This window comes from Apodemus sylvaticus, chromosome 2, assembly GCF_947179515.1.
Source record: "Apodemus sylvaticus chromosome 2, mApoSyl1.1, whole genome shotgun sequence".
Taxonomy (NCBI): Eukaryota; Metazoa; Chordata; class Mammalia; order Rodentia; family Muridae; genus Apodemus; species Apodemus sylvaticus.
In genome coordinates, this window is record NC_067473.1 from 51995060 (window position 1) to 52018524 (window position 23465).

General features: G+C 39.5%; 1 protein-coding gene across 1 annotated transcript in view; it reads right to left on the bottom strand.

Moving 5' to 3' along the window:
* The window catches only part of Grm8 (glutamate metabotropic receptor 8), an 870036-nt gene that overhangs the window by 697268 nt on the left and 149303 nt on the right, over nt 1-23465 (bottom strand). The window contains exon 3 of the mRNA XM_052173334.1: nt 19439-19655. Within this exon, the coding sequence (XP_052029294.1) occupies nt 19439-19655 (217 nt within the window). The remainder of the gene's footprint in view (nt 1-19438; nt 19656-23465) is intronic.

Genomic DNA, 23465 nt, shown 5'->3' on the forward strand with positions numbered 1-23465 from the left:
TAAAACACTCACATGCTGTGCTCCTGAGGCCTCAATATAGAATCAAGCAAGCGCTGAAAATCATTCTCCTCTACACTATGAAAGAATCTTCAGAAGTCAGTGCTGTGTTGTTTCTTTTGGCAATTAAACCCCCTAACAACATAAAAACTGGACATCTAAGACCAAGCAAATACTTGGTATACATACAGGAGACCTGGGCAGATTCAGCCTTAACACCCTGTGTCTGCTGTCTCTCTTGCTCCCTTAGTGAAAAAATGTACACAGTATCTCAGAATATAAAACAAGTCCTTAAAATGCCACTGGAATTACCTAGAAATAATAAATAATTGATTATGGTAACATATTTTTGTCTAAGGGTGGTTTTAAAAGATCAGTTTTCCAACCTCCATAAAGGCAGTAGCCAAGGAACCATTGGTACGGTGTTAAGAACGGACAGACAGAAGTAGGCAGCCCTTTCATGATGGCTGCAAACACTATGCTTTTGAGACACAAAACAGAGTAGGCATTGAACTCCTTTAAGGAAATGATGCTAAAAGGAAGTCCTGCTGCCTCCATCAGCTGGGTGTTTGAGTTCTTGAACTAACTACAAAAATGGACTAGAATTCTCCAGTATCCCACGGACCATGCTCATTATATGAAACCACAAGTCACCTTTATCATAGAGATAATTCTTACCATTCTTTGCAAATATAAGACCATTGCTCAATCTGGGGACATAAGTTGCAACAACCCTCAAATTCTAGAATCGAATAACATTAATTTATGGTATAATTTTGTCACCACAGAAAGGAAAATGAAGTCATGGTTTGGGAAACAAGGAGGGTTTATGCCTCACTCATACAAATATAGGTGGATACTACTCTAAGGACACAGGGAAGTATTTCTGTTCCATCACCAACCACCACCCCTTTAAAAAGTCACTGCTATACATGCCTACGAAAAGAAGATCATAGCTCCCAAGACACTGTTCTTCGGACCACTGAAAACTTCAGCATAAGAACAGAGAAACAAATTTTTACAACTATGAATAGGAAAGAGGTCTAAGATGTCATAGTTCTGTGGAACATTGGAGATTAACAAGTATAAGTTCTCTTCCTGGATCAGACCCCTCTGTGATCATAAAATGAAAAGAAGGAAAAAATTCCAACAGTATCCATGTTGTGCAAAGTACACTAAATTTGACTTTTATAATTGAGAAATCTAAGTATCCAAATTCCAAATCACTCTACACTATTTATCAATGAATGTCTTTAGCTTTTATGAAGCACACATCATTTAAAGGTTTTTATGGTCTACCCCACCCATCCCCACCTGCATGCATCCTCTCCACAAAGCCCTCCCAAAAATGTCTCTTGAAGCTAACAGCCTTATTGTCTGTACTTACACAGCCCATGGCCTGCACCTCTATTCAGTAATTAATTTTTTATCTTGGCTTTCAGCTTTTTAAGGGTAACAGTCATATCACATCCATCTTTATGTCCCTCTCCAGCGCCTATCACAGTGTCTCGCCTGCAGCTGGTGTGCCATACATCTTATTGAGTATGATCAAGGGACTGGTGTGTTGTAACATAAATAAAAGAAATCAGGTTCTGCTCTTGCTGTGCATTCGTTCATTAATCAAGTCTTACCTCTAGCTCGTTATTTACAGGCAAGGAAGAGAAAAGCTGAACCCACAAGTTCATGCCGCTGAGATCAAGACCCAAAGCATATGTTACACTCCATGGAGGGACCATTGCCAAAACCCAAGTAAAAGCCAAAGATTCTTCAAAAAAGACTACCCCAGGTGAAGAAGGTAAAAGCTGCCAGTGAAGGTCAGGTCCTGGAGCCACCTTATTCTAGCAATACTTCTACTGTTGGGTACCAACAACATACTTACACAAGACAGGCAACTTGGCAGGATGATTAACATAAATTGGGCAGCATATAAGTGGTGTACCATACCCACAGTTATAGCCCCAACTGTGGGAAAGGAGAAACTTCCATCCCAATTGAAATACAAAGTTTTATTTCCAAAGTCTAAATATTTTAATAACTGAAATGATATTCTTCATATGTATAGTAGTGACTTGAGGACCAAGAGCACCAGACTAAGGTACTCTCCCTCCAGATAGAATAAGAAAAATCTAGTCACACGTGGAATCCACAAGAAGATGGCATTAAAGAACTTGGGTAAACAAAATGAAAAGAGCCTTGAGGTTATTGTGATAATGTATGCTCTTTACCAAAAAGCCAACACCTGGCATCACTTAAGTGGGATAGAAGAAGGAAAAAGAATCCCAACAGTATCCATGTTGTGCGAAGCACACTAAATTTGACTTTTATAATTGAGAAATCTAGGTATCCAAATTCCAAAGCAGTCTGCACTGTTTATCAATGAATGTTTTTAGCCTTTATGAAGCACACATCATTAGACCATAACATCAAAATGAAGACTTGAGACTGGAGACACGATTAAGTTGTTGAGAGCACTTGCTGTTCTTGCAGAGGACCCAGCTCTAGTTCCCAGAACCCACATAGTGCTCACCAAGATCTCCAACTCCAGTTCCAGGGAATCTGATGACCTCTTCTGGCCACTGAAGGCAGAACAGGCACTCATATAAAATTAAACCAGTCTCAAACAAACAAACAAAGAAACAAAAAGCTGCAAAATGGTTGTTGACAGGAAATAGACATTGAAATAGGGAGTTACTAATCAAAGGGCATACAGTTTCAGTCAAATCAGATAAAGAAGTTCTGGAGATATGCTGGGCAACACTGTACCCAAAGCCAGCAACAATGCAATGTAGTCAGGACATTGTTAGGGTAAATCTTAATTTAGAATTCTCACCACACACACACACACACACACACACACACACAAATACATACATACATACATACATACATACATACATACATACATACATACATACAGGAGAAGGAAGAAGAAAAAAGAAAGAAATGAATCAAAATGAAATAAAACAGAAAGCAAAACAAACAAAAACAAGTAATACAAAAAACACCAGGTAACACAGAAGTTGCTGTTTTAAAACAATGAGATTATGAACAGAGTCACTCCTAGTCAATATGTCTATTACTTCTTCATGTTGCACAGTAAGATTTCTTGGAACTTACTCTTGCATTTTTAACAGCTTTTAACAGGATTTCTTATAGTCCTTTCCCCTTTCTAGAGTTAAAAAGTTACAGGATACATATGGTGGCTGGGCTTCCTGACAGAAAGAATTCCATATTTGTTGAAAATTTTTTAATTGATTTAGAAGTCATAAAAGGATTAAAATACCTTCTACAAAATAAAAGGATTCGTCTATGTTTATAATGACTGAACAAAATGTTTACCTCGCTCCTTCCTTTTGACATAGGTTCCTCTAGATGCCATTCAAATAGCTAGCAGACAGAACTGCCCTATGGCTGAGAAATCCCTTTAGGAAAACTCTGGCTACATTGTGGTATTTGCTATTTTTCAGTGATTAAATTCAATAAAATGGTAGTGGAAGTAAAAAAAAAGTGTCCACGTGCTACTTCAGGGAACTACTAGGTCGTGAGACCCATCTCCACTAATGACCATAATGCCCCTGGGTTAAATCATTTGGTCCCTAGTACACAAGGGCTGATAAAAGTAAGACAGGTCACAGAGAAAAAATACCTCAACACAAGCCTTTTCTTATTTTTAAAACTGCTTTTTTTGTTGTTGTCATTTAGGTAGAGGCCAAGACTATTTTTAACAAATATTATGATTCATAGTTACATTTAGATGCTAGAATGTTTTTTAGAGAAATTTTGGTCTCTGTAACTTAATTTAACATATGTTGATAGAGTTTTTATCATGCCCCAGGCACTGCTGAGTAAGACCAGCTTGCTCACATTCCTGAGAAGGTCACAGTCTATGTGGAAGGCAGAGATGTCACCAGACTGCTGCTGCGGCATCTGTGCATCTCTCAGGCCGGGCGGTCTTTCCTCCGCAGTCTAGATGAGCATCCCAATTTAGCTTTGAAGAGTGACACCACCCTATGGTGGGACTATGTATGCTTCAAGTGAGGTTAGCCCTTCTCTTCCTTCCCAAGTACCCAAGATAGGCATATAACCAGATGAATAGGACCTTCTAAAGTGATTACTGAGTGGTAAAGTCACCTTGGTCTTCATGTAGGTCCCATAACAATTGGAGTGGGGCTGTCTCTGACTCTGTTGCCTGTCATTGGATCCCCTTCCCCTACCTGGATTGTCTGTTTGAGTCTGAGTAGGAGAGAAGGTGCTTATTCCTGCTGGGAAGTAGATGTCCTAGGATGGGATGGCACCCAAGGGGTGCCTACTCTGAAAGGAAGGAGAGGTGGGTAATGGGGGAAAAGAGAAAAAATACCTCTAAATAGATTTACATTTTAGAAAGTAACAACAACCTGGAGGTCATTGACCTTTTGAGCAATTCTGCATGAAAGCACTTTCAGGGGCACAGATGGAAGGAGAGGAAGGAGGGGCTGTGATTAGGATGTGATGAGAAAAAGCAACTAAATGATGGGGAGGAACTCAAGGGGAGATCATGCTGGATGAAAGGAAGCCCTAAATGCAGCGATGACTGTCCTTATAAGAGACAGGAAAAGAGATGGCACAGAAGCAGAGAGGAAGGCAGTGCAACACTGGAGACAGAGACTGACCTGAGAAGCTACAAGCCAAGAACTGCTGGCCACCATCAAGGAGAGAGGACAGGATGCGGGGACACATTCTCTCTCAGCACCTTCACAAAACAGCCCTACCAATATCTTGACTTTGGACTTTTGCTTCCACGGTGTAGTAGAATACAACTTTGTTTTAGGCCACCCATAACACAATGACGTACTAAAGTAGCTCTAAGAAACTAACCAAGTTGATAACTGGTGGTATGAAAGCCTACAGCTACTGATAATCATCTTCTTAGGCCATGATTTAAAAAAAAAAAAAGAATAGAGCCAGTGTATTAAAAAACAGAATGAAGCTTTAGCCAGACACAATCCTGTAAATTTCATCTTAAAATGTAGAACTCCTTAAACCCATCTGAAATCAATGTAGCCTTTAGTTTTCCTTTGATTTCCAAACCCTCTGTCCTCGTTGCTGAAGTATGAGTCTTGACTGAGTGTAATGTTTCCTAACATATGAGTGCTAAAACCACAGAGACAAACTCAGCCAGAGTTCCTGCAGTGAATTCCAGAGTGTGGCACAGGGTGCTGTTGTTTATGTTCAGGATTAAGGCATGAAGTCCACTCCAGGAAAGCATTGTGTGTCTCTCCTTTCCAACAGGTAGACAGAATCCATACAGGAAACAAGAAAATGTTCAAGCTTAGGTGACAGAAAAAAAGAAATGAGGGTGTGTGCAAATCTTTGTCCTGCAACAACCTCACAAAGCAAGAATGGCAGTCATGCATGTAGAAAACCAAGCAGACAACCTCAAAAGAGAAACAAGTAAGAGGAAATGAAAATTGTGCACACTGGAGTCAATGAACGCTGGATATGTAGTCAAATATACCACTTACTACCTAGGTGGTTCTGGGCTATACATATTATTAAAGGCTTGGAGGTTTTTTGTATGTTTGGTTGGTTGGTTGGTTGGTTTGGTTTGGGTTTTTGTCTGTGAAACAGGGAAAATAGCTGCCTAGTGGCACAGAACTATATTAGAAGGCATATGTCAAGCAGAATTTGTATATCAGTTCTCGCTCATTCCCTTAATATCTCAAAAGAAGCCTATATTTTAACATGAAAGGGTTAAAAAGAGAGTCCTGGGAAGACCTTGATATTCCCCTCAGGCTTTGGGGAGTTAGCTAAGTAAATAGGCTATATTTAATAGAATATGATCTATATTACAATGTATAAATCAAAAGTAGCTATGTCAAATTGTAATTTTATGTACTCTAAATGGAAGGCACACTAAGTCTAATTTCTAGACACAAGAATGTGAGATGACCATCCCCATGGCCTTGGACTCTGTGGACATAGGAGTGATGGCATACCAGAATTGTATTATGAAAGCACAGAAATGTCCAGAAAACTACAGCATGATTAATGAGCTTCAAAATGAATCAGTAATCTGTGCAGCAAGAAAAAGAAACAAGAAACATGAGTTAAGGGGAAAATATTTAAAACTGCTAACAGCACTCTAAATTCTAGGTCCCCCCACCACTAAAGGAAAAGAGAAATAAAGATCTCTAAATAGATTTACTGTTTAGAAAGTAACAACAACCTGGAGGTCATTGACCTTTTGAGCAATTCCACATGAAAACACCAAGTTATTTCCAGGAAATAATTCACCTGATGTCCTCAGTCATCAGGGAAAGCTCACTGGCCATGCTGGGCACCACCATCCTGATCTAAGAGCTGTAGAGACACTCTGATGTTGGCTGAGGTATCCTACCTTATTTCAAAGTCATAAACCTTCACAGACTCATAGTTCTCAGTATCCCAGTCCTGGGATCTCAACTTCTGCTATTATCAACTTCTGCTTTTGATTTCTTTTTTCTCTTATGACCACTCTAACTCAAGCCGACCCCCAGGCCTTGCCCTGGAGCTCAGCAGTAAATCTCTAGCTCATCCTCTGCTCCATCTGTCCTGAAACCCAATCTCTATACATTATCTTAAGGCCCAAATAACAGCATAGCATTACCAAGATCCCCTTGAAAGGCTTCCCAGTGTATTAGACTGACACCCACACACCGCTTCCCTGGCCTACTCTGCTGGAGTCAATCAATTAAGCCCTTGACCACCCAACCCTCAGCCTCCATTCCTGAGCATTGTAGCCACAAGCTTCCCAGCTATTTCTTAAACAAACCATAACCAGGCATCTGTATCTTTCTTGGTAAAGCACAATCTGTAATCAGTATCTTGTTTTCTTTCTGTCCTTTTTTAAAGTTAGTTTCCTTGGCAGAATCCAAGGCCAGTGAGACTAAAAGCACACCTATGAATTCCTAGCATATGGCACAAGCACAGAACTTCATATAAGCACCAAGCATGTATAGAGGGAATGGTGAATAAACAGGACTCCAGAACTCAGACTAGGATTCTAAGCATGAGAAGCACCCAAGAGTCCTGGGCCTGGGTGAAATCTTGCAGTCTAGAATCACATCACACATTTCTACACCTGGAATCAGAAAATCTGTTGAAAGAGGAGCAATACATTCAACAAATTAATCTTCTTCCTGAATTTTGCATCTGATCCTATTTGTCAAAAAGCTCTAGTCCTGGACTTAGCATTTCCCTACTGGAACTGTACGTTCTCCATCTGGTGCTTGTTCTCAGGATCAAGTGTGACAATCTGGGCCTGGACTTACTTTTATCTACTTAAGCTGATGCTTCAGTTTCCCAACCTAAACCTGTTCCTGAACTTTGGTTTTCTGGCTCTTCTTCCTTCCTATGTACCTGCCTTTTGAAGACACAGTCATGGCCCCATAACCCATATCTCTCAAGTGCCACCAGGCAAATTTTGGTGCTGAACTCAGGGTCAGAGTCCTACTTCTTCTACAGAATTCTTAATCAGGACTCCTCAGCTGTTCATCTACCTTTCCCCAAGTCATCTACTTCCTGGTGGTCTATCTCCAGGTCATACTCATCTGTCCAGCATCCATTTTGTCACATATTTAGAAGTATCCTTCCAGATATCAGGATTTTGCAAAGATAAAGTGTGTGCTCTGCCTTTGTAGGAAAACGAAAAGAAAATTAAAAGAGGAAATAGCAAAATGAATGCATAGAACCACAAAGGTCTGCAGGGGATGAACTTCTTGTGCTCCATATGATCTGGGCAGATCTGGTCATCTTCTCACCAGATGGTCTGGTCTTCTGGTCATCTGGTCTCTAAACTCTGCTTCCCCACAAACCTGCACAAAGAGTAGGTAGAATGTATCCCCTTTGTTTACCCTTGAAAATCAACTGATCCCAGTAAGCAACCGGTCCTGGCAGATCCCACTGGAGATGCTACAACTTCCCGTCGGCCACTCTAACAAGTATTTGCTTATTCCTCCCTACCTCGGAAAGGAAAAAGCTATTTCTCATTGGCTTTATGACAGATACCAATGTCTGAGATTAAGTCATCCTCTCTACTGTGATATTTCTTCTACACAAAACATGCATGTTTAATCTGAACGAGGGCTAATTTTGATTTGGTAGAATACCTAAAAGAAAGGCTGTGAAGATAGTTAAGTTTGAGATGTTCGTTTGTTCTAAAAACAAAAGCCTGGCTTCTAGAATGTAAACAAAGACTATATAAAATAAATAAAAATAAAAAAAAAAAAACAAGAGCCTGAATTCAAGACCAAGAGTTCACGTTAAGAATTTTTGTACACTTGGAATCTAAGAAAGTGGAGTCAAATGACTCCTGAGGGTTTCTGGCCAGCCATCCTAACTTATTCGTAAACACTAGACCAGCAAGAAAGCCTGTTTCAACAAGTTCAGTGATACCTAAGGAATGATACCTAAGATTATCCTATATCCTTTGACCTTTACTTACATAAATATAGGCACACTCAAACTCACATACACATGCACCTATACACAACACACACACACACACACACACACACACACGTGCGCACACACACATACACACACATGCACGCACACACACATACATACACACACACACACACACACACACACAGATACAAGATATGCTCAATATGACTGGAAGGAGGAGGAAATGAAAGCTCAATAAAGGCTTCCGAGAAGCAACCAAGAATGGATGGACAAGAGGATGTTAATCAGGCCAAGCTGGGGCAGAAAGATGATGAGTGTGAATCTCATGCCATGCTGCTGTAGGCTCAGGACATCTCCAGAACCACAACTTCTGGTCTACACGTTCATGTTTAAGCAGAGTTCTGTACCCTTCTTACACATGACATTCTCCACAGCTGTCACTCCTCCTGTTCCTTGCCTGCTCCAGACCTAATCTTCTACATGGGCACATGCTGCTTCTTTCAGATGTGTGGTTCTCACCACTGCCAGTAAGACACGTACACCCTATCAAAGCTTCAGCATCTCTAGAACACCTAAGGGATCCAACTGTATGTGTGATAAAGACAAAGCCACTCCCAGTCCCTCCATGGCTACAGTCACATCTCTGGCTTAGACTATCTCACACTCCAGAAAGATATAAGATTAAAAAGGACACAAAACGTATATGTTCTATAAGAAACTTGGCTAAGAATCCCACTAGGCCAGGAATTTGATCTATTACATTAGCAGTACATTCATACCATCTAGAAACATGCCTGATATATTTATGGGAAGACATGTCACATCGCTGCCATGAAGAGCAAGGTTTCCACCGGCAATAACACCAATCACCAATTTCAGTAAGAACACAGGAATCTCTCTCCATGATATCCAATACAAAAGAGTGGCAGTGTACTCCGGACATCTCTCTTTCCCTTAATAGCCTATTACATGCATGTATATGTTACACGTTTCAAATTTGTGACTACAGAATCAAATGGATATACATGTCACTGCCTGGGAAGTGGGTATGAGCTTCTGTAAGAAGCAGAGTTTTTTTTTTCCCTCACTGTTACAACTGCCAGAACACATGCTTAAATCATGAAATTCTTTTCCTGACCAAACCTCTTCCCAGAGCTGTTAACAAGAAACCAAATATGCTGACTTCAGGTCCACTTTCTCATTTTCCCATGTTCCCCTCATGCAGCCCCAGCGAGTCATGAAATGGCGTTGGTTAGGCAGTAATGAAAGCAGCAAGAACAAGAGACCATGGTCTATCAGACATGCAAATAGCGAAGAAGAGAGTCTGTACAACACAGTCCTGTCCAGGGACATAACCCTTGGAATAATTGGCACCTATTTCATTCAACTATTCATCTACAAGTTTTCTGGTTTTATTATTCTTGAGCCATTTGTTTTTAAGGAAACTATAATTGTTGCTTAGTTGAGAAGTTATGAAGTAAACTGGGAAAGCATGCTTCTAATTCTCAGGCCAACTCTTTTAAAGTCCATAAAAATAACATAAATGGAGTCTGATGTTGCTTCATTTTTGCAGGAGGATGTTTATATGATGTGCTTCTAGCAACACTGTAAAGTGCAGACTGCACCTTAAAGCTCTGAGCTACTGCCAGCATCTCCAAGCACAATGCCTTTAACACAGAAATGTCTTCAGAAAGGAAATTAAAAGAATGAGATTTCTTTGGGGCTAAGCATATAGGAAAGCACATTTCTTGGCATGACTTGGGCATTTGGTTCTAAGGTATGTGGGGGCAGATTGGCAAGGACAAGGGGGAAGAGTGTATCTAATCTGACTAAAAAGACTGGTCTCTCAGAGGAGAACAGTGGAGCAGAAACCCAGGCAGAGAATAAATGCAAATATGAGCTCAATTCAAATGGGACTCCATCAATCAGAGTTCAATCAGTAACTATATTTGGTGTCATTGATTAAATTGTGCTCTCCCCCCCCCCCGAATAAAAACCTTTTAAGGCATAGTATTTTGGAATATTACTGTATTTGTAAAAAGGCCATTGTAGATTTAATTAATCAAATTAAAATTAAGTCATCCTGAAGTAAGATGAGTCCCTCATCAAATATCACACAGATCACAGTGACACTGTAGACCTGCAAGAAATGACAGATTGTCATTAATATACAACTAAAAGATAAGTGTGGAAGGGTGTTGGGGGGTAGGTCTTGCTAATACTTTGTTTCACCTGGAGCATCCAGTCTCTTAGAGCCCCTAAACAATGCAATTGTTTTCTTTAAGCATACCTGATTTGTGATAGTTTGTTAGAGCATCCTGAAGTACCTAATGCAGTTGGCAAAGGGACTTAGGTAATAGGAAAAGGTAATTTCAGAGGCTACATTTCAAATACGGCAGAGCCTGACCTTTTCTAAGCATTTAGAAGGGAATTTCTGAAAGAGAGAACTAAACTGAGGCCTAAAGGTGAATTCTCTTATTCTATAGAATTCGTGTGTATTCATTCATGGAGTCCTAACTGAGAATATGGTGCTAACAGAATAAGTTAGGCAGGATCAGAACCCTCACAGTAGAGGTCAGGACCAGGTCCTGCCTGATGGTATCATGTCATTAGAGTTCATCCACTGGGTTAGAGTACAGAAGAGGAGCAGATGCTGCCACCCAGGTGAAATCTGGCAAAGAATAATTGTTGCATTGACATCCAAGCCTGGGAAATCAGAGTGTAGGAACAGATCCATCAGTCAAGCCAAGGGCAGGACACTATGTTTGCAGTAGCAGAAGGGCCCAGGGCTCACTCCTGATGAAAGGTTGCAAGCCTGAAAACTTAAGGGTTGAAGCTGAATTTGAGCCGTTGTCCCTGGCTTCCTCTCAGAAACTGGGCAAAACTGAAATTGCTGCCAAGGGCAAGGAAGACACTAGCGTAGACGCGACTGTGACGTGCATATAAAAAGTCAAACACGGATGGCTTAGGAGATGATACCTCTAATATATAGGCACACAGATGCTATTGTCAGAGACTGTTTGTATTTTAGACCTATTAAACACTCCACATGTATGTGCTACAACACAAATGTGACATGGTCTGCATTCCATTTTTCGATGAAGCTTTATCTCAGAAAAGTTCTTTCTTCCAAAGTTATCTAAAGACACTCCCATGATACACTGCACTTACCCTTTGAGCATGGAACCTACCAACTACTGCACTGAAGTATCCTTTCAAGTCTTTTTGTTATGTGGACTGAAAGATGCCTTCTAACAGGCATAGCATTCTTGGATGTGGCTTCTAAGTGATGCCGCCACCCTCCACCCTGCATCCTTTGCCATCCACACCCTCCACCGAGGCAATGTTCATAATCTACATTTTTATTTGTTTGCTTGCTTGCTTGCTTGCATGTCTGTGTTCTCTGACTCACAACAACAGTGACCTGAGAGAAAACAATGTGATTCATCTCTTTGTCCTCACAACTGACAAAAAATATAGCCTAATATATGGTGGGCTTGCTAGAGATGCCAGCAGACACTTAATATTCAAAGGGGTAAAAAAGAAAGATGAGCATGCAGATTTTAGTGGGCCAATGATGACATAATTAATTCATGCATTCAGCTATATGCTAGCTCTATCTTAGGTAATATATTTATCATGCTAAGGAAAAAATAACAATAAGTCAGTACTAGAAACACTGCCTCATGCACACTGAGCAAACTATAAACAGACTCAGAAATAAGTCCACCGCCAGGCCACAGGATTCTAACATAATTCTGTTAGAATTCTACCATATTCTAACACAGAGCAAACTGAGGTCCTGTGAGATGGCATATGGCTTGTAATCTCAGATCTCAGGAGACTGAGACAGGAAGGCTGTGAGTTTGAATGCTGTCTAGAGTATATATAAGGGTCCTGCCTCAATAACATTAATGATAGACACTTGTTCACTACCTGCCCTCACACTTATATATGAACGTATTCAATTCTCAGACAGCAATTATCTTCCTTCTATAGATAAGGCAATTAGACTACAACACAGGGAAGTTACCAAAGGTCCTACTGATAGAATGGAAACTCAAGCTTAACCAGCAGGAGCTCTGAGCCACTGCCCAGCACTACCTGGTTCATAGATGAGAGTCAGGATGAAACCAGGCTTTAGTATTTAGAGGGAAGAAGAGAGAAGTCAGAGCATGATGCAGAAGCCCTTCAAGGTTCTCTTATAGTTAGACATAAGCTAGTAAAATACAGAAGCCATTATTAGAGTTACCTTTGCCTTTTAATTCCCAACCTCTGGGATCACCTGAAGAGTCTAACCACGTATCTGGTAACAATGGTCATTAAAAAGAAACTCATATAGTATGTGCTGTGGGTCAGGCAGCATGCTGGGTACTGGGTGGACTTCCACTGATAAAAACACTCATGGGTGAAGAACACACACAGACAAACCAGCATTCTAATCCAAGGGGCTAGCAGTAGCTCATGGTGATGCCCAGGAACAGCACAGGAGCAATGGACCTTAAAGTTGTAGAGTTTTGGAACTGCTCAAGTGGCAACAGAGTTGGCCCAAGAAAAGGCAATTATCAGATGGCATAATAAGTCACACAGGATATCTGAGGCTGATGAAAATCAAACAGGGGACAGAATATTTGCTGAGATATCCCTGGAAAACTAAGAAAGAGAGAGGGGGGCACATGGTCAGGAACACCCAGATCCCCCCTCCCTGCTCTTTCAAGCAAAACTGCTATGTGCAGTTAGTTTGGAGGTAATTAGCAAGTCAAGAAAAGCTTTCTCTACCCAAATCCTGCATCCAGACTATGGCACCTGGCATCCTTCGGCTCTACCACAGCTTTGTTCTGCCTTGTCAAAGGCACCAAGTCTTCTCTCCATTCCTTTCAAGAGCAATATCTGATATTAACAGACATTTATACAAATATGGTCATAATGTTAGCAGCCACTTGATGCTTACTGACTCCTTACAAACAAATCAACCCATGGGAAAGGCTATTGGTGTTCTAATAATTAGAGAAAGGGGATTTAAGAGAGGTTTTCTGCTCTGAGGTGGAACCCACTGCACCCAACAGCCATTGTTTACTAAAAACTTAACTACAGCATTTGAATTACAGGTCTTAAAGCATTTGTTTGAATGCTGTTCGGCAGTTCACTTTAACAGCTGTTGTTGATACGTGGCAGTTACTACGCCCTAAATATTAGGAAAGGCCAGAGAGAAGAACAGCTTTGAAATGATACTCTATTTGATCAGGTTCTGCAGTAATTGTTGAAATCATACACACTTTCTTCGGCTCCCACTAGAGCCTCGGCAGTATTGCTGCACCTGCAGTTCCAATTTGCGATTTCCTCAGCCCTCCTTTGAAGTTATTTTTGCCAATTACCTGGTGTTAATATTAATTAAATGTGATTTGCAACTTGAAATGTAGTGTTATCAATGGAACTCAGCTGTATGAATATGAAGTAAAATTTTCAATTGAACTAAAATGTTTCCTTTCATTCACAGTATTTTAGAACATTAATACTTTTGTCAAATTGATTTTTGCCTGCTGGAAGTCATTTTTCCAAAGCAATGAACATCTGAGGGAGGAAAATGTTCTTTATGTATGCTTTTCTTTCCATCATTGAAAATGCTTTGTTTTAATCTTAAAACTAAATCCATTTTAGTTAATAGAAATTTGGTTCTTGTTTATAAGCTAAGGGAGGAAGTTCTTTATTCCAAAACAATATACTAAACAAAAAAATATGATCAGTGGGCACTTGTCAATTTTATACTATTAATGAAATGTCCCATTAATACCTGATCCTCACCAAAATGAAATCACCTGAATCACACAGCAAATTTGGGGGCAAGTACCATTTTACATACTAGAATGAATTAATTAAAATGGTGCATCCCATTATTTAAATACAAGTTGCCAACTCTCTTTACAGTCCTTTCTAACATTGAGATTTTAAGATTCTGAACACATGTCAAGTAATAGTCAGAAATGTCCAACATCAGAAAATTAGAAGAAAAGTCATATACAGTAGAAGATTTGACAGATTTAGGTCTATTCTGCCCCTTGTAATATATTCGCAGCAATGGCTTGAAAGCTTGTCATCTTCGATAATTCTTTCATAAACATGATTACTGATTAAAGGAGGTGTGTCTCCTTACTGTGAAAATCTACAGTGAAAAGATATCCTCCTTTCACAAATTCCTTTTATCTTCAAAGATAAAACCTTGGCTTTCTTGCCCTTTATAATGATAGAAGCAGCATTAACATTTATTATCCTGTCTTCCTTTAAAACTAGAATAATAAGGTAAGACAAGGACGTGAAAGAAACTGTCTAAAGACTCAAGGAAGCCATTTATTGAGTCAGGAGCTACAAGGCCCCCCAGCTTGTGATAGAAAAGCATGAGCAAATATCATCAACCCCTTTATTATAGTATCTGTGAAACCTCATATTGAATAATTAAAACAAGACAAATAGAGGAGTGTGGTTCTAACCATTGAGGGTATGTAACATGGATGATAAATAAGTTGTAACCCAGGAATTACTAAGCTATTCCTTTCCCTCAAGCCAAAGGAGACCAAGGGGGGAAATAGAAATAAATTAGACTAGAAGACACAATATGGGTGTTTATAATTTTCTAGGTGTTATTTTAAAAAGTGCACAAAGTAAAGTAGTTCAACAGCCAATGTACAGTGATATTTGTTGTCCCTGCCATTTCTGCTCTTGACAACATGAGCCAGGGAAATTGAGATGCTGGTATCACAAATACACATAGAACCCTATACTATATACTAAGCCATCCTATCCTTGTAATCAAGACCAGAACAGTAGGGTTGCATAAAATGCCAAGGGACTTCTGAAGTCAGTGCATTACAGGCAACTCTATTAACTAAAGTCTGTCTCCATGCTTATTTGTCAACCTGCTCTTCTGGCTTAATCCCCAGTCCTCATTCTGGCCACCATCCCCTCTGAGACTGTCACAATTATACTCTGTAATGCATTGAACCATGCCTATGGAGAGATGCTAAGATCATCACCTCTGTAACTCGAAATGCGACCAGTTGGAAATAGAGACAATGTAAACACTATTCATGCTGAGATCATACTAGAGTAAAGTACCCAATATGGCTGCATCTCTTTAAGAACAGAACACAACAAACTACTACAACATAGTAAGAGATTTTAGAGGTAGTCATTAAAGTGATGTGTTTACAAGCTAAGGAAGACCAAAGATTGCTGGAACAGCTCAGAAGCTCCAAGGAAAGTGAGATTCTTTCCGAGATCTCAGAAGCAGCACATCCCTGAAGCACCTTGGTTTCAGGTTTTGCTAGAAGAGGTGAGAAGCAATGAGCACCAACTTAAATCACCCAGGCTGTTCTTTGTTCTCACTTCTGCAAAGATGAATCATCTCTCTAGATCACACAGTGTGGGTCTATGTAACTGCGCATACACTTTCAGTTTTGCTCACTGGAAAAAAAAAATCCTGGTCTCTTGTTAAAAACTATTCATAGTCCTTGAACGAAAAAATACCCCTCAAAAAATAGATGAACATTTTCTATAATGAAAACTTTCTTCAAAGGTGACTAAGAGCCACCTATGGCCACCAATCCACCAAGAACAGAGAACACCATTCCGATCTTTGCTTCCCATTACTGTATGAAGCCATAATTCTCATGAAATTTCTGCCGAGGAGTCTATACTTGGATTCCTTTGCTTCTCACTCTCTCCATGCTTGGCCTTAGCACCCACCATTCCCTCCTTTTTGTAAGATGGTGTTCTGAGGTCCTGCTTAGCTAGACCAATGCCCCTGTTGCTCTTCTCCACAAAGTTGTTGCTGACAAAACTCAAGTTCCCACTGTGCACGGCTCCTCACTACTCCTCTGTGACTGTACTTGCCTTCTCTGAACTGCCCAGCTACAGAGATTTGTGGTCAGCTATAACTTTTTCCCTGCCCTTCAAGATCTACATTTAATCAGTTACTGTGTTCCATAAACTTGATCTCAGAAATGTCTCTCATATCTGTCTACTTTTCTATTTCTACTGCCACAGGCCTATATTAAACCAAGACGGATACTGCAGAGGCCCCTTATGTAGTCTTCCAACCTCCACTTATATATTCAACCTGATAGATTTCCTCAGCCCTTGAAAGTTTGGGCCATTATTTAGAACATCAAGGATAAAATAAATACCTTACAACTTTTAATACTCACATGTGTATCAATATCTAACTTTCTATTTTATTTAGCATATTTCACTGTGTACTATACTCTGGTCAAATTGTGTTTGCTATGAACTTATATTGTTATTTGTTTGGCAGTTTCTATAAGATATGGTAGACTGGCACTAAGACAGCTAAGATATCAAATATTTACTCTATCAAATGCCTCCTACATCTCCTCCACAGGGATATTGTCTAGAGATGAATGATTGCTAAAGCCTGTTCTTGACTACCATTAATGCATATCTTCATTCTTCCAGATTCACAGAAACTACTTTCAGAAACTCAGATTCTCTTAAAATGCAAAACATTTTAATTAAACTGGACTCACAATGTATCACTAAATGGATTTTCATTTTGTTATAATTACATTATGACCTACCTGAATTAATCAGAGATAAAACATAGGCTGCCTCAACTTATACTGGAAATTTTTAGCGGTCGTTGTTGCTGAAGAAAGAAACTCAGAACAGACCATAGAGTTTTCTGTACAAGTTGAGAGAATATATAATTTTATCAATGAACAGATACTCCAAAAGCTAAATATAAATCTATCTATCTATCTATCTATCTATCTATCTCTTTCTCTCTCTCTCTCTTTCTCTGTCAAGACACTCAGGTTTGTAAATACACACTACTAATATGGTGACAGATTCAGTAAGCTTGGCAAATGTTACAGAACTAATGAATTTTCATTAGAGTCATCAGATAATTCTGCAATGGGTTAAGTTGCTACTATTTGCCATTCCCATTAATATCATTGTCATGTTAAAGGTTGAATTTCCAGCTATTTTTGTTCTAGATAAAAATCTTTGTCATTAAAATGAGGGATGATTCTGATATTTAATATATTCCATGGCATACTCTGGCATGGTACTAATTTGGCCTTTTCAACATTCTGCATATTAAGTGACAATCCATCCCTCCTCCATTCCCCAGATAAGTGAGCACTGAAATAGAATGGACAGCCAATCAAGTCACAGAATACTGAAAGGATCAACACAGGAAAAAAATTGTGTTGCTGTAATCAGGGGCATCCATGAGGTGCTAAAATTATTTTCTTCCATAGTAATGACTCAGATAGAAACAGTAGTAATGAAAGGGCCATCTAAGTCTTCTCATGTGACAGTATTCCCAACGTACAGCAAAGCCTCCTAAAAAGAAAATCAAGTACTTCTTATCTTAGTTGCACCTCACTTAACTTTACAACAATACTTTACATCACATTCTACAATTGGCAAATTATGCCCTTATTGAATTTTTCATAGTAATCTGTTCCGTGCACACCAAATGTGTCCCAGCAATGAAGAATGCCCCGAATCACTGCAGAAAAACTTATTTCAATATACACTCTCTTATTTTCCTCCACATGTTGAATTATCACTGTGGTAAGAGCCGACATCAGCTGCTTGAATAATGTATTAACCCTGCTTTCAGAAGTCATTGCTTTCATCTGAAGGGGCATTTCCTTTAAGGATAAACATGGGACTTTTTTCCAAGAAAATAATATCATTTAAAGTTTAATGGAAGCATTTGAATCATTTTTATAGCTGTGGTGATATGACTTAAAATTCCAAAAAGCAAGGATTATGGCATCCCAGGCACAGTTGGTAAGAACACTTGTCCAATTAAATCAATTAACCCCATCTGCCACCTTGACAAGACTCTCTCTACAGTTTCTGCCACAATGCAGCCATAGAGCACATGTTAAATATAAAAATCACTGAGCACGATAAATTTTCCTGTCCTATTACACCCATTAGAAAGACTTCAGGCACCTATGACTCTCAAGTGAGAATCTTATTTCAAAAACTTTAGGCTCTTATTTCCAGGTAATTATAGCTAAATCTCAATCATCTCCATGCTCTCCTCCTGAACTGAAAGTTCCAACCATTAACTGATCAACATAATTTCCTTCTTGAAGTTCACAATTGCTTTAAAATAATCGAGAAATATTTTCACATCTTCACAGCATCATAATTGCCAATACAAAAAGAGAAATTTTCTAATAAAATATCATCTAAGTGCCAATAATGTCCCCTATCTACAAAGATATATCACTGACTAAATGTCATTAAGATTTGTGCTGTGTACTGCTTTCTGTTGCCCTGTTCTGTTTTTTTCCTGAGTAATAGAATGGATTTATAGTCTCATAGAAAAATATACATGTTGGTAAAATATCTACAGAGACTGGAAATGCTCTTTGAAAAATTCCCAGGACATGATCTTTCCAGCACTTTGTCCTAACTAAGTTTTCACAATTTCCCTTCATCCCATTGTAAGCTCTAGGCTTTTATATACAAATGAAAGATGGAAAAAGTCAAATATGACAATGAGAGTATAACTTAGGACTACCCCTTGGGGCTGATGTAATATTGCTTTAAGATGATTATAAGTACTGATCCCTCTCGTGTTCCATGTTAAATTCCACTGACTTTTTTTTTTTAATTTGATGACTCGCTAATGTAAACTTCTATCTAGAACAATCAAACAGTATGCCATTTATTTAAATTCACTGTGGCTCTAAGGTGCCTGCAAACTCCCTCATCAAAACAGACAACTCAAAAGATACTCACCGAAGTCAGGAGCTCTACTGCTCAAATTAGCACCAAAGAGTCACCTTGATAAAAATGAGAACAATAAAACCATCTACAATATGCCTAGCTTCCTCATCCAGAGCGCAGACTGGACCACGCATCTGAGAGAATTCTAATTATCTCATATACATCAGACAGCACCTGGAGGTGTGCATATTTTAGCAACCTGTCACCTCCAAATGCAATCAACTGGTAAATACATGCTCACCAATCTCCCTTGAGATCTGAGTGAAGGCCTCAACACCACTCTCTCCATAGTTCCCCTCCGAAGCCAGTGTTGACACATAATTCCATCCCAGGGCCGTCACAATGTCCACCATGGCTTGGGCTTGGTAGGAGTCAGGCGGGACCACCCGAGAAAAGAAATCATACCTGGTGTTGTCACTTAGCTCTGGGGCTGTGGATGCATAGCTAATCTGAGGTATCTGCAAAACAAATGAGAAGTCATGTCAACCTATGGTGTGTCTTGTACAGTGATAGAATATCACCAGAGACTAAACAGTCAAAGCTGTAACAGAAACTTAGAGGTATCAGCCTGAAGAGAAACTATGGTTTTAGGACCACCAATTTAATGAGAAATAATTTCCTAACAGTCAACCAGTTTCATTTCCTTTTGAAGCACAAATGTGCCAACACTGAGAAACAATTTACTTTTGTTTCAGGTGTCGAAAGCCAAAGGAAAACATTTCATGCTTTTTGAGGCTACTGTTTTTATTCTGTACTGGATTGTTCTGGTGTGGAAATGAAAGAGAAATGAAGCCGTAGTACAAACATATATCTGAGAAGGTCACCTCAGAAATTCCCTTTGGATTTAACACATGAAGTTCTGTTGGTTGGTTGGTTGGTTAGTTAGTTGGTTGGTTGGCTGGTTGGTTGAAACTTGATACCACTTAAGTTTTAAAATTATAATTTTAATACATTATTTTTTTTGATACAGGCTCTAACTACGTAGTCCTAGCTAACCTGCACTCATATGTACATCAGACTCAAAGGAGATGTTTAATGAATTGCTCTGGCTTGCCACAAAAGTTTGTATATCCCAGGATCTAATGTCACTCATGAGTCCCTAGACAGATTATTTCTAAACCATTCTTGACAACTTTGACTGTCACTCAGCATTTGGATAACCCCTCTCAGTCTACAGACTCCTTCTCCATATTAGTGGCCAGTAAAATGATGCAAAGATGCAAATAAAAGCTTTACTCACAAACTCAGACACAAACCAATGTTCCTGGAGCTGTCCAGGTGCTGAAGGCCTCTGGGTAACAGGGCTCCAGCTTTCTTTTTTTTTTTTTAATTTTTTTTATTCGATATAATTTATTTACATTTCAAATGATTTCCCCTTTTCTAGCCCCCCCCCACTCCCCGAAAGTCCCGTAAGCCCCCTTCTCTTCCCCTGTCCTCCCATCCACCCCTTCCCATTTCCCCGTTCTGGTTTTGCTGAATACTGTTTCACTGAGTCTTTCCAGAACCAGGGGCCACTCCTCCTTTCTTCTTGTACCTCATTTGATGTGTGGATTATGTTTTGGGTATTCCAGTTTTCTAGGTTAATAACCACTTATTAGTGAGTGCATACCATGATTCACCTTTTGAGCCTGGGTTACCTCACTGAGTATGATATTCTCTAGCTCCATCCATTTGCCTAAGAATTTCATGAATTCGTTGTTTCTAATGGCTGAATAGTACTCCATTGTGTAGATATACCACATTTTTTGCATCCACTCTTCTGTTGAGGGATACCTGGGTTCTTTCCAGCATCTGGCAATTATAAATAGGGCTGCTATGAACATAGTAGAACATGTATCCTTATTACATGGTGGGGAGTCTTCTGGGTATATGCCCAGGAGTGGTATAGCAGGATCTTCTGGAAGTGAGGTGCCCAGTTTTCGGAGGAACCGCCAGACTGATTTCCAGAGTGGTTGTACCAATTTGCAACCACACCAGCAGTGGAGGAGTGTTCCTCTTTCTCCACACCCTCTCCAACACCTGCTGTCTCCTGAATTTTTAATCTTAGCCATTCTGACTGGTGTAAGATGAAATCTTAGGGTTGTTTTGATTTGCATTTCCCTAATGACTAATGAAGTTGAGCATTTTTTAAGATGCTTCTCCGCCATCCGAAGTTCTTCAGGTGAGAATTCTTTGTTTAACTCTGTACCCCATTTTTTAATAGGGTTGTTTGGTTTTCTGGAGTCTAACTTCTTGAGTTCTTTATATATATTGGATATTAGCCCTCTATCTGATGTAGGATTGGTGAAGATCTTTTCCCAATTTGTTGGTTGCCAATTTGTCCTCTTGATGGTGTCCTTTGCCTTACAGAAACTTTGCAATTTTATGAGGTCCCATTTGTCAATTCTTGCTCTTAGAGCATACGCTATTGGTGTTCTGTTCAGAAACTTTCTCCCTGTACCGATGTCCTCAAGGGTCTTCCCCAGTTTCTTTTCTATTAGCTTCAGAGTGTCTGGCTTTATGTGGAGGTCCTTGATCCATTTGGATTTGAGCTTAGTACAAGGAGACAAGGATGGATCAATTCGCATTCCTCTGCATGCTGCCCTCCAGTCGAACCAGCACCATTTGTTGAAAAGGCTATCTTTTTTCCATTGGATGTTTTCAGCCTCTTTGTCCAGGATCAAGTGGCCATAGGTATGTGGGTTCATTTCTGGATCTTCAATCCTGTTCCATTGATCCTCCTGCCTGTCACTGTACCAATACCATGCAGTTTTTAACACTATTGCTCTGTAGTATTGCTTGAGGTCAGGGATACTGATTCCCCCAGATTTTCTTTTGTTGCTGAGAATAGTTTTAGCTATCATGGGTTTTTTGTTGTTCCAGATGAATTTGATAATTGCTCTTTCTAACTCTGTGAAGAATTGAGTTGGGATTTTGATGGGTATTGCATTGAATCTGTATAGTGCTTTAGGCAAAATGGCCATTTTAACTATATTGATTCTACCGATCCATGAGCATGGGAGGTTTTCCCATTTTTTGAGGTCTTCTTCCATTTCCTTCTTCAGAGTCTTGAAGTTCTTGTCATACAGATCTTTCACATGTTTGGTAAGAGTCACCCCAAGATACTTTATACTGTTTGAGGCTAATGTGAAGGGGGTCATTTCCCTAATTTCTTTCTCAGCCTGCTTATCCTTTGAGTATAGGAAGGCCACTGATTTGCTTGAGTTGATTTTATAACCTGCCACTTTGCTGAAGTTGTTTATCAGCTGTAGGAGCTCTCTAGTGGAGTGCTTTGGGTCACTTAGGTAGACGATCATGTCGTCTGCAAATAATGATAGTTTGACTTCTTCCTTTCCAATTTGTATCCCTTTGACCTCCTTATGTTGTGGAATTGCCCGAGCTAGTACCTCAAGTACAATATTGAAAAGATAAGGAGAAAGGGGGCAGCCTTGTCTGGTCCCTGATTTCAGTGGGATTGCTTCAAGTTTCTCTCCATTTAGTTTGATGCTGGCTACCGGTTTGCTGTATCTTGCTTTTACTATGTTTAGGTATGGGCCTTGAATTCCTGTTCTCTCCAAGACTTTAAGCATGAAGGGATGCTGAATTTTGTCAAATGCTTTTTCAGCATCCAATGAAATGACCATGTGGTTTTGTTCTTTGAGTTTGTTTATGTAGTGGATTGTATTGATGGATACAATTTGGATTCAATATTGATGGATATTGAACCAACCCTGCATTCCCGGGATAAAGCCTACTTGATCATGGTGGATGATCGTTTTGATGTGTTCTTGGATTCAGTTGGCAAGAATTTTATTGAGTATTTTTGCATCGATGTTCATAAGGGAAATTGGTCTGAAGTTCTCTTTCTTTGTTGGATCTTTTTGTGGCTTTGGTATCAGCGTAATTGTGGCTTCGTAGAAGGAATTGGGTAGTGTTCCTTCTGTTTCTATTTTGTGGAATAGTTTGAAGAGTATTGGTGTTAACTCTTCTTTGAAGGTCTGGTAGAATTCTGCACTGAAGCCATCTGGTCCTGTGCTTTTTTTGGTTGGAAGACTTTCTATGACTCCTTCTATTTCTTTAGGCATTATGGGACTGTTTAGATGGTCTAGTTGGTCCTGATTTAATTTTGGTATTTGGTATCTGTCAAGGAAATTGTCCATTTCCTCCAGGTTCTCCAGTTGTGTTGAGTACAGGCTCTTGTAGTAGGATCTGATGATTTTTTGGATTTCCTCAGTTTCCGTTGTTATATCTCCCTTTTCATTTCTAAGTTTGTTAATTTGGATACTTTC